Here is a 14497-nt window from a genome sequence, read left to right as displayed (position 1 = left end):
GAGAGGAGACAGGCTTCGGCGAGAGAGGTGGACGAGTCTCTTACCGACACAAACAAACCTGGACTGAAGCCGGCCGCGGCGCGGCACAGAGCGAGGCCCGCCATGTTTGTAAACACCGTCTCCTCCTTATCTCCGGCGTATCGCGGGATGCCGCCGGCCCCTGCTACTCCTGTGGCAGTCACAGCGCTGCGGGTAATGGCCTCATCTCCGCTTCTGGGCACGGAGCCACGGAAGTCTGAGACCTGGGGATAAAGGCATCGGCGCACTTAGACAGCCACGTGCCGTAGCTGCATAAATATTTACTACTCTATTTTTGATGCATTTCTCTTTCTGTCCAGATGAAGTATGGCAAATGTATGACCTTTGACCTTCGGGTTCTGATGCCCCTAACCTGGCCATGAAGATTTAACCCTTTTCACAGTGGGCATTCTCACCATAAGTGTTCTAGGTCCTATTTGCAGCCCCTCTCCTTTTATGACTAAGCCCGCCAGAATTATCGTTTTTCTAAGACCATTTGGTGATTTGTTCTTATCATCGGGACCCCCCCCCCCCCTTGGAAAATTTAATAGTGAGAACCCAAGGGTCAAATTCTGGAATCTTGCCCCTTTAAAGGCCCCCTGATGTGTGATAATCTGCCAGGGATTCCGTTGCTGCCATTGGTTACCACATGATGAGTTCCGCCTGAAAGACACGCACACACACGCACACACACGCACACACACGCACGGTTGCACCTGGCCAGTGTGGTCGTGATGCATCCCTTGATATCTGGCCAAAGGAGGCTGCCGCTGACAGCATCCGAGGCGGGGCATTACCAAGCATTCAGAGGCGGTTCAGTGAATTGGCTCCGCAGGGGGGCAGGGGGGCTCTGAGTGATGCCCCGCCCCCCTAGTCCACCCGCAGATGGTGTTCCTGGGAAGGCAGCCAAGGGGGCCAGTGTTGATGAACCAGCAGCGACCTGTAAAACGACGCTACCCTCCGATCACTGATACGGAAAACCCAGGTGAGCTGTAGGCTGGTGGTGTGGCCAGGTGGCGTGAGGCTTGAAGTGTGGGCGTTGCCCACGTACGACGGGGAGGGACACAGACAACAAGAGACCAGTGAGGGAGGGGGGCTCAGGATCTGGAGGGGTAACAAAACATCTCTGGGCACTGCCATGCTGCTGAACTTAACTTGAATTTCAACAGAGAAAACGGCAAAAGGTTACTGAATGTAAGCGAAAGGCAGCGAAAACAGCCAAAACGCAGAAAAATTAAGAGTGAAAGGCACATGGCACGCGATGGCTTATTCATTAGCAGTTTTGCAGTTACCTAATCCATCCAGCAGAGTGATGAAAACAGGAGACAAGCGGGCGCTGTTTGGGTTCTCTGGCGGAACAGCCGAATTCCCGATTTACAGTCAGGTGCCCCAAGGGCCAGCAAGGTCGATGGGTCCTGAGCCGTGACTGCAGATGGTTGTCTATTAAAGGGGCCTGCAGGAGAGAGCTGCCAACCACTCCTGAGGCAATTAGCTTGGCTGGAGAGGGAGGCCCCGCTATACCGTTAGCATTAGCGAAGAGTGACATAACCCTTAGCACCTGGCTGGAGCGCAGCTACTGCGACTTGAGTTTTCTCCGATAAAATCCCCCACTGTTCCCAGGGTTCTGAAGCCACTGGGGATTAACAGTGTTAGCTCTGGAGTCCGATGCCTGAGGCGAAACCCTTCCAGAAGCTTCCCTGGTATTTACCTGTTATACTGTACGTGAACAGGAGCCGACTCACGGCTCGCCAAAAACAGGTATAGCAGAAACCAGCTGCTGTACCTACAGATTACAGACAACTTCCATCATCTTTGGTAAAACAAACAGCTCTTACAGCTCCCAGTTCACACATATACATTCTGGGTAAACCAGCAGTTAAGTTAAATAAATGCTCAAGAATACGAAGAGACTCATCCCGGACTTTTACGAGCAGCGACTAGATAACCCACTGATTGTTTTGCTAAATCTGGTGTGGGCTTTTTATTCTCTCAAAACTCTAGGCACCACTTCCTGAAAACAAGGCCTGTTTTTTTCTTGTGGCCCGTCTGTGTAATTGCAGCACAAAGCAAAGATTTGCAGGGAAGCAGAGGGATTGTGAAGCTACACTGAAGACCTCTGTGTCCTTCTGTTTTCATGCTAATGCTCCAGGTTAAGCACACAAACATTTCTGGCTTACTGATAACCCCCTTTTCCAGCATCACACAGGACCATGAAATTCCTTCTGTTCTTCTGTGGATTTGTACATAATTACAGCTTTAATATGCATGTGCCTAATTGCTTGTTAGTGCTGACAAAATTGTACAAATGGTACTGAGTACTACCAGTAAACGGACAAGGTGTTTTTTTAACCTCTGTGTCTCCTGTCTGTTCTTAAATATGAGAGCCTTATTGCTCTTAAATCACCCAAACGAGGTTTTTGCAAGTAAAGGCAGTTGGGGGTTACCTCATCCCCCACTTGAGCTCGAGTAGACAGCCAGTGGTATTTTCAGACAATGGCGGAATCTCACGAAACCTATTCAAAGTTCGCAGCCTGTTTCAAATTCTGCGCAAAATTTTCCAAACGCCGACATCAAAAACGTCGCCATCAAAACAAACACGTCGAGGGTGGAGCGGGTGGGGTTTCCTATCAGATCTGCCCGTCATTGTTCATGGGAACTTACTGTATTGTTCCTGTTGAATTAATTACAGCAACTCGAAAGGTGTTTTCGCTCTCGTCGACGAACAAGCAGCGCAGAATCGCGGTCTGGAGTGAGAAAATTTGCAAGGGAGAAAAAAAATTGTGGGTGGGGACTAAGGACATCACTTAGTGAGGTGGGGGGAGGGGGGTGTCTATGCTACCTTTCTCTGTGGCATTAGGTAAAACCCACAGGGTTTGTCCCCTCTGGGGAGGGGTGCAAACGGATTACTGGAGGAAAGCTGGAGAAATCCAGAGTGTTACGTCTCTTCCTCCCGGAGCTGGGAACGCTCGCAAGCCAAGATCTGCAGTTAATCTCTCCCCCACGACGGCGCCCCCTTCTGTGAGCCGAAACCAAAAAAAAACTGCTTAGGATACACACAGACTGAGCAGTGACCTATAAGAAGAACAAGAAGAGGGAAAAAAAGAGAGAGAGATTACCCACTGGGGATAATTATCAAAAAAGAGAGGGAGGGGAAAAAGCAGAGAAAGACACCTCTAATTGGAGGTGCTAACGAAGTCTAGCTATCTGACGCTAACGTGGTGCCTTTTGGCGTCTTCCTCTAATGGAAAGATTTTACAATCTGTCTCTATGTCTTCACAGAGTGGACTGAAATATTTATTATTCTTAGACGCCGACCAGATGGGCATCCACCAAAGGCATTAGAACATTACCAGCCAAGATCATTTTTGAGGCTGTGTAAGTTAATTCTACTCTTCGTTGAGTAGGTTGGGCACGACGCCCTCCGAGATCCGCTGGCAGGAAACGCAACTGGCGCAGACGTGCCGCTCAAACTTTCCTACTGGCATCTAGTGGTCACTGTGCTGAACTGCGACTTCAGTAATAGTGGAAGGTGCCACCCTCTCTTCTAAACGAGAAACCAGATCTACTGGCACCAGAACCAGCGAGAAGCACAATATTTTGGATTTCAAGATGATTAAAAACATAACTGCTGGCATTCATGACAATTAAGAAGATTTGCGAACTAAACTCTAACTCTTGGATCGTGCTGGATTGAACCGGGTTGCATTCCAGGAACAAACAGCACAATTTCCAAACTGTTTTCCAAAGTGCATTAATGCCAGTCTGTTTAAACAGTATGTGAGGACTGACTCACCATTTGAATCACAAATCGGATAAATTCTGGAGATCTTTATTTTATTTTCTACAAAGGCTTTGATTTAGCCCCATAGGGCAATAACTAATTTAATGCTTAGCCAAATGTATATTTATTTCTTTATCAATCCACCCACCCATCCACCCACCCATCCATCCATCCATCCATCCATCCATCCATCCATACATACAAACATACATGCCTGTCTTATACAGTAAACTTTGAGATGCAGGACCCAAATATTACTTTCTGGTGTTTTCTCCATGATTCTCTCTCATGTCAGGTGACCTGCATCATGTTGTTCTGGGCTCAGTTCTTCATGCACAACTAAAAATCAACCTTTCATGCCATTAATAATTCATCAAAACATTTATTCAACGTAAAAAAAAGAACTAGGACTATGTACAGGGTATGTACATCTGTCACATTATGCATAAAAACACAAATATCAAAGTAAAACAGGTATCATCACATATGTTTCAAAGTGCCTCAGGACCCCATTTACGTCTCATGTGTAGTTCTCAGTAAAATTCAGTAGCTGGGAGTCCTGTACGGTTTTTGGATTAATCACATGAGTGACAGTACAAGTTAAATTCCTGCATCAGTGGTACAAAGTTGTCAACAAAAAAAAACAACAGTTTGAAGAAACAAAACCAACACTCTCTACTTGTACACAGTAAAAGGATAAGAACAACATTAAATGCATATTTCACTGTAAACAATGTCTTGTTTTTTTGGTGCTTTTTAAATCTAGTACATTTAATCCGCTTGGCTCGTTTAACTGAGATAATCTGTAAATATTCCATCTACAACAAGCATTTTGCAACATAATCCTGCTCTTTATGGGATAAGGGGGAGACTGCTATGACCTCAAATGGGATTCCTCTCAAACAGAAAGCCCTAATTATTTCTATGCTCCAGGCACTGTGCCCTGCAAACGGCGACGTTAGAAAACCACACCGCCGCCGTACGAGGATGTCAGTGCAGCGCCTGTTTCGTTCTGTGTCAACAGCTCGCTAAGCGTTACAGCCACCCACATCTCTGACACCCTGTGCCAATCAGGGAAGCAGATTGAGACGACTAGCAAAGTGTTTTTAGAGTGATCGCAGATGGGCACGCGACAGAAAATCATCTCAGTTTACCGAGGGAGAGACACGCAATTGACAGTCGTCGTCTTATATTGGATCTCAAACTCCCACCCGGGGTTTAACCTACCAGCGGTTTCCCTGGTGGAGGGTCTTACCTGAAGTAGGGGGATGGGCCTGGAAAGAAGCCACAACCCACTAGCCCCCTGAGCTGGGGGGGGCAGCACAGTCATCAGTCAGAAGTGAGATAAGTAGGGTGCATGGGTAGGTTGGGCACAGAGGTAGTGAGCGGAGTAAAGGCTGTTTCAAACCAAGTCCGTTTTTCTTTGCACAAAAAAATCTACACGTTCAGAATCGGACGAGCGTATTTCTACGAAGGCTTGCATATCAAGTCTGACGATGTCGCATTGCTGTGACCTGTCATTCTCTTATTCGGTGACGCCGACAATTTCTGCAGTTTTCAGATGTGTTAAAAACTGACGACCAATAGGAAGTAAGTTATTACACGTCATCGGTTATTTCGAATAAGAATAAAACGATTCGTTTGCTTTGTAAAACTAGCCTAATCATTTGATGACAAGGGGCATTTCAAGCAGTTTGCAGCAATTCTGGTTGCTTTTAACATTTTAAAATATGCCTCTTGGATTACATCAACCAGTGGCCATTTATTATTATTTTTACTTTTGGTTGATGAATAGACCTACCTGTATACAATCAATATCCAATAAAAAAAACATTATAATGAACAACATAAGTGCTGTCTTCTGTATCCTGTAGTTAACTGACCGATTATAGATGATGCTACTGTCAAGTTCTCAATATTGCTCATCCTGATATAGAGCATGACCATCTCTATGTTCTTTACCCTTTTTTATAACTGGATGATTTGAGTGTCGTGTCCTTTTTCTTCCTACTTGTTCATTCAAAATAAATAAGACAAAATTGTCCTGTGGCCAAGTGCTTGTGAAAACTTTGTTTTGTTTTTGAGGTGAAATGGGCTGTAACAGTCTAAGCCTTCTCTCTCTCTCTCTCGCCTCACAATCAGAGTCGTGTCTGTTGGGGAGGGAGGGGGTGGGGAGGAGGTGTCACTGAGAGTGGGAAGGAAGGGATTCGGATACGGTAGTCTCTCCAGGGGACAGGCATCGAAGTTCCACTGGAACTGGAAGAACCCATGCTGAACTATGGGCCTCCAAGCAGCTGAGTATGCCATCCAAACATTCCCAGCATGCATCGGACTGGCAGAAGGCAGTCATTGGTGGAGCTTTTGGGCAGGGCCTTACTGCCTGCAGCTACTCTTCTTCTCAGAGGCATGGTAGGTAATGTGTTCAGCACCCTGTCCCAAATCCGTTCCCATCCCATCAAGCCTGGTCACTCCTCCTCCACGTAGGTGGATGGAAACCAGCCAATCTGCAAATCAAACACAATGATAAGCATCATGCCCTCACCGTGTCCCCGGACATGCAATTAACCCTCTGGGGTCGACGGCGTCGTCGACAATGCCGCGTATCTTTCTCGTGTGTTTCAGTTCATAACTCGCTGAAATCTTATTGTAGAAACATGAAGAAAAAAAAAACGCTGATTAAATCCGTAATCTGTCTTCTTAAAACGTCCAGTCGGAAGTATTAAAGTTTTCAAAATTAGGTTAAATAGGCGGAAAAGTAAACCATGTCACCTTTCTTTGTTTTACCTGCATCGGGGGTGTGTAGTGCCCTCACCTGAAGATCGCTATTCGCATTCTAAATATCTGCATTTAGTCATCGTCATGTAGCCAAGACTTTGGCGATCAGATGTCTGGGATCAAAACAAACTGCCACCATTGCTTACTATGTACCTTTTATAATGTTTCTACAAGTGTTCCAAACTGCATTTTGCAATGTCTGTACTTTGATGTCAAGTTACAAGCTTCACATAAATCTGACATATTTACAAAGTACACTAAGGTTAAGATGAGTTTAATGCCACAACAAATATATAAGAAATAATTTACTTGCCATGAATTAAGGTTAAGATACTGAATGAACCATGTGACCATGCCCCAGTCAGTGTGCTCCCTACCCCCAGACCCCAGAGGGTTAAAGGCAAAAGGCCAACAGATGCCTGATGTAGGTCTGTCAGTCTAAGCGTTGGTCCCATAACCCTGGACACATCTTTACGTTGGCAGTCCACGGTTCTTTGGGCTCCCTCGACACTTACCCTGCTGTTCACCTCGCCCTTCCACCAGCCATTGGCGCCCAACTTGTTGTAGATCTTCACCACGTCACCTTCCATCAGCGACAGCTCCCGCATATCCCTGGCGCTGTAGTCATATCTGGCGATGGCTATGCCCATCACCCTTGGATTCAGCACTGGAATAGGACAGCGGCACCAGAATAATTCATTAACAGGATCTCCAGATCTTTTTCTCCAGCACACACACAAAGACAACGGATAAAACCCAATGTGTACTCAAACAATCTCCATGCAAAGGTCTTTCACGATGCGTCAAGCGGTACCTGGGAACGTCTGCTACCACCTATTCTACTCACCCCCCCATTTTCGCTAACCACTTGGAGCCTAAACGAGGGCACAAGACAGAGGACTAGAAGCCTTACAATCAACTAAGAGCGCAAGTCCTATAAATCTTCAGAATCTACCAGGAAAAAGCAGATGGTCTTTGTGATTTACAGTGCGACTTTTACTAAATGAATGTTTTATGTGTGGGTTTCTGTCGGCTAATAAGTCAGCGACAGTAAGCACAGAAGCCTCTGATGGATAACCCTCAGATGTTTGCCTGCTGTGGAAAAAGCAAGGTGTGGGCTCATCGTGTGAGCTTCGGGATGAACCCCGCCGAACATTTGTAGGTTCTTATTGGTTCCTATCTGATGCCGGGCTTGGGCACTGACTTGATCACAGGAAGAATACATTGGGTTCCCATGTGGGAGGTGGAGAGGTATGCGCTCCGATGACCGGGAACGCGACCCGACTCGACCCCGCCCAGCCCGCTCCTCTTTACCTATCCATTCATTGACTGCATATGGCGCCGTGAGATCGCCTTGCACGGAGATTGCTTTGACATGCGCAATCGGGCAGAGTGGCCTGGCAAGATATGGCGAGGGGGGAGGGGCTTTCAAAGAAGCCTGTGATCCGGGGCCTGGATTCGGGGGGGGGGGGGGGGGGGGGAGGGGTGGAGAGGAACAGAAACCGGTACCTGTACCTGACCAGAATGGAGCAGATGAAGAGAGAACAAAGCTGGAGTCAGCAGGAGGAACTAAAGACAGCCCACAGAGCAAAGGATCTTGGGATTGTGGGAGGAGGGTGCAGAATATCAGGAAGAAAAACAAAATGTTAATGGGAGGGTCTCACCACCAGAAACTGGTAACACAGCAACTGATGCAACAAGAGCAACAACACATGACGATGCGGGCAGAGGGATGGGTATAACGTTTTATATTACTGATTCGGAGTCCAGGTCTCATGTGATTCACTTTATTGAAAGCTCAGTCAAGTCATTAATTGAGTGAGGGCTGGTCAAGGCATAGGTACCATCTTCTGAGGGGGTGCCAACATGCCAGTCGATTTCACAGTGCCTCAGACAGGGGGGCGCCGGCAGTTATGCTCACCTCGGGCGCCACATTGGCTAGAACCGGCCCTGGACTTGAGCATATGGCCACTGGACCAGAACCAGTGGGTTTTGGATGTACCAGCCGCTTAGACCTTTTTTTTTCAATTAATTACATTTCACATGTTCTGAGTCTCTGTATGTAAACCACACTGCTCCTTCTCCACATTACCTACCATGTCTGTTAACGGCATTTACAAGGCAGCACATGAGGCATAAACCACAGCTTTCAATGTGTCCCACAATCTGTCCCAGAATGCACTACACAAAATACAGAGGCACTAAACAAGGAGGTCGGTGGCTGTCGCTCCTTAACAGCTCTGCTAAGTGCGACTACAGGAAACATGCACTGGCCCGGTGGCGTCAGACGCGGAAGGCAGCCAGACCTCTAATTAAGAATTTATTTTTACATCCTCTGCTGCGCCTTTGCCCATCTTTTCCCAGATTAAACACCATTTCATAACCGACCCTCACTTTTTTCCCTTTTTTTAACATTTCTCAGCAGAAAATCCGCCAGGCTTTTCACGGCGCACACACATGCTTCATTCCGTCAGGCTGCTACCCGACTGCAAGTGAAAATTTATTCCCAAACACTAGCTCAGCTCTGACAGAGAGAACAGGTTTATATAAATGCCAAAGTGCTTCCTTACGCTAAACATGTAAACGGCTTACAGGAAGTCTCCGGCAGAGGTGACACAGAGGTACTTACAAGGACACACAACCTCCCAAAATAAACTCCTGTCCTATCCGTTTATGTCAATGTATATTATCCATCAAGAAGATCCTACTTTTTCTAAAGAAATTTTGCTAAAAAATGAGACATAATCCAAAATAACTATTCAAATATTAACAATATAAAATAATCATTGAATGCCTTGAATTTTATGTTTTTATGTTTTATGTGTATATTTCTTTCCGCTAAAAGTATTCTGCATAATCTTTACACACATTTTACTGTATGGAAAAAAAGTGTCTGACCTCTTCAGATCTGAAATACATGCAAATTCAAGATTACATTGGCTTTCATACTGCTGTCCTAGAGAAGTGCGTCCTGCTCTCTCTCACGCCTGAATGAACCTCGACTACATAAAACTGAGAGCATTTAAGAGGACCCACCACTTCCTCTCAGCTGACCCACATTACTAACCAGTACATGTATGGTTTCCTCATAGAGAAGAGAAAACACAGATTAGCCCGCAAGCCTGAAAAGCAGGGGGGGGAGGGGTGGCTGGAGCAGCGTGGTAACCCGAAAGGAACACTACTGAACACGTAAAACCCATGTTCCTCTTGGGTTTTCCTCATTTACCATCTTCCCACCTGTTTGTTTGCCTAAGACAGGCAAAATGAAATCTGGCTTTTTCAAAATGAGGCCAGCATTTCGCTGTTCCAGTGGGACTGTGGGCCCAGTCTGGTGGCACGTCGCATTTCCCGCACAGTGACCTGTGGCACCGCAGAGTAATCTCACCTGGACATCATAAACTCTCAAACCAGCTCTGGAGAGCATTTGACTGGAGCTACAGCGATGGAACACTTATTGCCTTTAACCCTTTCCTCTCCTCAGTGAGCCTCACATGCGTTTCTCTGGAACCTTCTATCACATCACTGTGCCTATTCGTTTGTAAGAAGTTCCTGATTTGTAATTGTAGCAATGCTAGAATATTTTAGTATATCTTACACCATCCACGGCATAAAAAATATGTTAGGGTAGCGTACACTATTAAATACATATATAATTGAGCTATGGGTATATTGATTGGTTTTGAAAAATGAAGCGTGACATTTGGAAAATGAATGTTTCCCATTCTGGTCTTCAGGGACCTGCACAGACCGTCCACAGTTTTGCTCCCTAGAGGAAGCTGGGAGGGAGCAAAAATGTGTAGTGTCTGGTAGGGAGCTCAGAGGAAGCAAAAACATGTGACAACTGTGAGTCCCCGAGGACCAGATTGGGGAATCTGCACTAACAGAAGTGGGACAATAGCATGACAAAAGCAGGAAAGAGCGACAGAAGCAAGCGGAGTAGGGATGTAGGATTGAACTGATGTTCTAGACACAGGAAGCGATGACATCACTGGGTGACACTCACCACGGCTCCCGGGCCGCTGGCTTCCGAGCTTCATGTTATTCTCCGGCTCCCGGTATGGAAACTGAAGCGTGGTGTCGAGGCTCCGGAAGCCTTCCTTCAGGGATTGATGCTTGTAGTACTCGATGAGCTCCTAGTAGTAGCATTTTATAAGGAGAGTTCAGGTCCAACCCCTATGCTATGACAGGCATGTCTTGATAGCATGCAGAGCAGGTCGGGCAGAACATAAAACGCTCACTTACTAATATGCTTTTGAACTTCTTGTTCTCCGTGATGCAGAACGAGCCGTCCTTGTTCAGGATCTTGATGTGCTTCACATCATTGTTGTATCTGTGGGGGGAGTCAATGAATAATGAGCGGAGTGCTCTAGAAGTTTGTTTTGCTGATGAGGACACCCCAAACCCCACGTGGGTTTACAGGACACATCGTTACGGTTAGCCACACGCTCCCAAAGCACGACTACAAGTTAAGCTTTACTGTTAAGTGTAATAGATACTATTAAAAACGTCTATTCCTGCATATATTCCTAACTGGACTGTATTTGTTCTAGGGTTGTATCTGAATGGTATGGGTGGCAAGTTAGCTCAGGGGGCAGAACTGGGACCTTGCACCATAAGGGTCGAGGACATCATTCCTGCCCCAGGGTCTACATGTGACTAGAGTCTGGGTTTCCTCTGGGTACTGTGGATTTCTCCAGTTAAGTGAATCGGCATCAGTAAATTGTGATCATGTGTGTGGCCTGCAAAAGGCTGGCAGTCCATCCAGGGGGTGCCCTGCTCCATGCCCTTCCTGGGGCAGGTTCCAGGCCACTGCGTCCTTGTACAGGATAAATGGTTTGGGAGCATGGAAGTTATTAAGAGTTTCTCAGGGATTATGCAGCATTGAAGAATAATACACTGAAACCCCCAGTCAAAGCCACATCAACACTAACAGTAATTAAGACGTCTGTTTTTGACCCAAGGAGAACTCGGTCCCTTCTCGATACCAGGCTTTTCACCCTCAAGAGCCCCGTCTCTATTCAGGGGGCGTGGGCTGTGATCGACTCAGGTAACATGACACATGTAACCAAAGCAGGATCTCAAACACTAAAGGAACCCAGAGGAACCAGAGTATCTCATAGGTGGTTGACAAGTGACGTGGGGCATTAAATGATAATGCATTGCCTTTGCCAAAAAGAGCTGAATTCCTACACATGAAAGGAAAATCTTTCAAGAGATCCTCCTTGATTAACGGTTGGACTTACTTGATGCTTATAGCATACTCGTTTTGCTCCTTGCTCCTATGTCTCACGAGGTACGTGCTGTTTCCCCTGTCAATCAGTTCTGCCTCAGCCTGGGGTCTCTCCATCGCCCCTGCAAACCTAACCCACGCATAAGACACCATTTGCCACATTTAGGAGATGGATCTTCACAACACCAAGCCAGACTACGTTAAGGGAGTCAAATGTGCTTCAAATCTGAATTACAGCTGTGTGCTGTGGAGCAAAGAACGCATCCCGAACCATCAACAAATAAATGTTTCAGTACGGTGTTCCTGTTGAAGTAACCATGAGGTCAAATAACCTCAAATACGGTGCTACTCTACAAACTCACCAGAGCTGTGCAGAGTAATCAACCGGTTTTGGGACCTGCATCGTGAAAAAGGAGACAGGCACCATTATGAACAAAAACAAAACATTAACGAAGGCTATTTATTCAGCATCCATTACGACAATTTCATGGAGATAGCAGTTTGGTTTGCCACCCACGACCTTAGACATTGTTGACAGTGTTTACTGTTGCCATGGTTCCTTGCTGGCTATCAATACTGGTGTTTTTGTTAACACACACAGTGTTCACTGATACACTACATCAGTTCCACAGAGACTGCCATGACAAATTCCGGTGTGTACTTACGCATGGACAAGGCTTCACGTTCTTACTTGGGAAAAAGCCACTTTCTCCCGTCCTCAGTATCTTACCCTGAAAACACCAAAAAATGACATCACATTTAGTCTTGCGCCCCTACCTGAGTGAAACTTCAATGACATCCACAATGTCGTTCATGTCCAGCCACCGGATGGATTTGAAAACTATCAAAACAAGTAGCCTCGGATTAAACTCATGAATAATGTTTAACAACCGAGCAGTACAGTAGCCTCCTGTTTGGGCTGACAGAAATCATTTTTGGGGGGGGGGGAATCCAACCTAATTACATTTTAGTGAAATAGATCAGCCCTTTGAATTTCAACCACGTAAAAAGCAGACCTTTACTTTGAAGGAGCGCATAAAAAAACAATCACACTTAGGACAGGGAGTCTATAAAATAACCTGTTTGCACTATTTCCATGACCAGTTACGCGTCTCAATTAAGAAAGGGAGACAGGGAAATTTGTATGAAAAACTGCCAAGAAATTTCCTATCCCTTCGTGCAGGCATAGTCCCTGTGGCATTGTCATGAAGACACGTGAAAAGTAACCAATTCCCCTGATTTTATTGCTAACACAAATATACACACTGGTCAGAATTTTTATACTTGACCTGGCAGTCTTAATGTTCCTTCCTTAAGCACAACTAAGTGGAAAATGTCCGTCCCTCGTAACCTAATTCCAACCCACAAATGTCCACCAGGCATTTACCTTAACACCATTCGGCCAGCGCTCTCAGACATACTGTGTGCTACTACCACGGACACAACAGGCATTGAACATAATGCCCTGTTAACATAAACAGAAGGCAGCCAAAAGATGAAATCAAATAAGAGAGATTGATTGCACTTTGCTGGAAGCAGGACAGCGGGAGTCGTCTCTGGGCTTTGAGCGGGATTAACATACGGAGCGCCGGTACTTCGTCATCTGGTGCGGAACGGATGAGTCGGACACAAGCGCCGTGCCATTTTTTTAACATTAAATTAAATGCTCCACCAAATTAAGCTATGCATCAAATTAAAGATGTGAATGACATCATTATTTCAAAGATACCATCTCCAAAAATCATGATGGTGCGATTGGATCACAAGAGGCCAGAATCACCCCCAAGCTGACTCCATAATTGTGTCTTCCACTGGGAATCTGCCAAGTTTAATTTCATTTTGCCCCAATAAAATGTTTATTCAAAGGGCGTGTGGACACAGGCCTCCTCGATTCCAAAAAAAGAAACAAAAAAAAACCAGGGAATCATCCTGGAATGATAATTCCGTTAGCGCCGCATTAAATGGTAGAGGGTGTCAGTGGTCAGGGTGTCAGTGGTCAGGGTGTCAGTGGTCAGGGTGTCAGTGGTCAGGGTGTCAGTGGTCCTCACCTGCCACCAGGAGCTGTGAATATCAGCACAGAGAAGCTCCACGATGTCGCCGATCTGGATGTTTAACGGAGGGCCGCACAAGGGACTTGGGACGCCGTGGTACTCATGGGTAACAAGCATCTTTGGCAAACCTGCGAGACATCGACGGGCGTTAGCATTATTCGCTAATGTACGACTAGCCAACACTAGCTAATCCGTGTGTCAGCGTTGCCCCCTCCCCTCTGCTAGGCCATGAGCAGCACCTTCATGGGCCTCAACAGGGCTTCACGTTTCGAGAAGGTTCTGGAAACGTCTGGTGTTAACAGCTGGTATCACTATGAAAGATTTTTATTAATCAGCTTAATGCAAATAAAAAAGCACGATATGAGAATCAAGGAAATGTAAAATAACTAGTGCAGGTGACCCTGGAAAATGTGTTCTGGCCAAAACACTCCTCCGACTAGCAGCAGAAATATTTCGCAATTTGCTTTTGCTGGTCATTTTACAAAACTTCCAATGACAATAAAAGTGTAACTGAGGAAAAATAAAGATCTTTAGGATTTTTAAATCATGTAGGAACGGACAGAGGCAGCGTCCTTCCATTTTGGTGGGTATGAGAGACTCATGCAGAGGTGAAGTTCAGTTCATATCCCACCGTAACTGTTA

The 14497-nt window shown here is 46.0% G+C and overlaps 1 protein-coding gene across 2 annotated transcripts in view; it reads right to left on the bottom strand.

Annotated features, from left to right (window-relative positions):
* Positions 1–4161: 4161 nt before the first annotated feature.
* The window catches only part of vav3b (vav 3 guanine nucleotide exchange factor b), a 43329-nt gene continuing 32993 nt past the window's right edge, over positions 4162–14497 (bottom strand). Inside the window, exons 21-29 of one of the 2 annotated variants that reach the window (XM_048989093.1) lie at positions 13853–13983; positions 12470–12535; positions 12167–12201; positions 11818–11934; positions 10817–10904; positions 10578–10707; positions 8090–8170; positions 7090–7241; positions 4162–6303 (exon numbers count right to left, since the gene is read on the bottom strand). In XM_048989093.1, coding sequence (XP_048845050.1) covers positions 6265–6303; positions 7090–7241; positions 8090–8170; positions 10578–10707; positions 10817–10904; positions 11818–11934; positions 12167–12201; positions 12470–12535; positions 13853–13983 — 839 coding nt within the window. In that variant the 3' untranslated portion in view covers positions 4162–6264. The remainder of the gene's footprint in view (positions 6304–7089; positions 7242–8089; positions 8171–10577; positions 10708–10816; positions 10905–11817; positions 11935–12166; positions 12202–12469; positions 12536–13852; positions 13984–14497) is intronic. The other variant, XM_048989094.1, reaches the window with a different exon arrangement.

Source organism: Brienomyrus brachyistius, chromosome 21, assembly GCF_023856365.1.
Source record: "Brienomyrus brachyistius isolate T26 chromosome 21, BBRACH_0.4, whole genome shotgun sequence".
Classification (NCBI taxonomy): domain Eukaryota; kingdom Metazoa; phylum Chordata; class Actinopteri; order Osteoglossiformes; family Mormyridae; genus Brienomyrus; species Brienomyrus brachyistius.
Note: the sequence above shows the minus strand (reverse complement) of the source record. Positions and strands in the feature narration are given on the sequence as shown.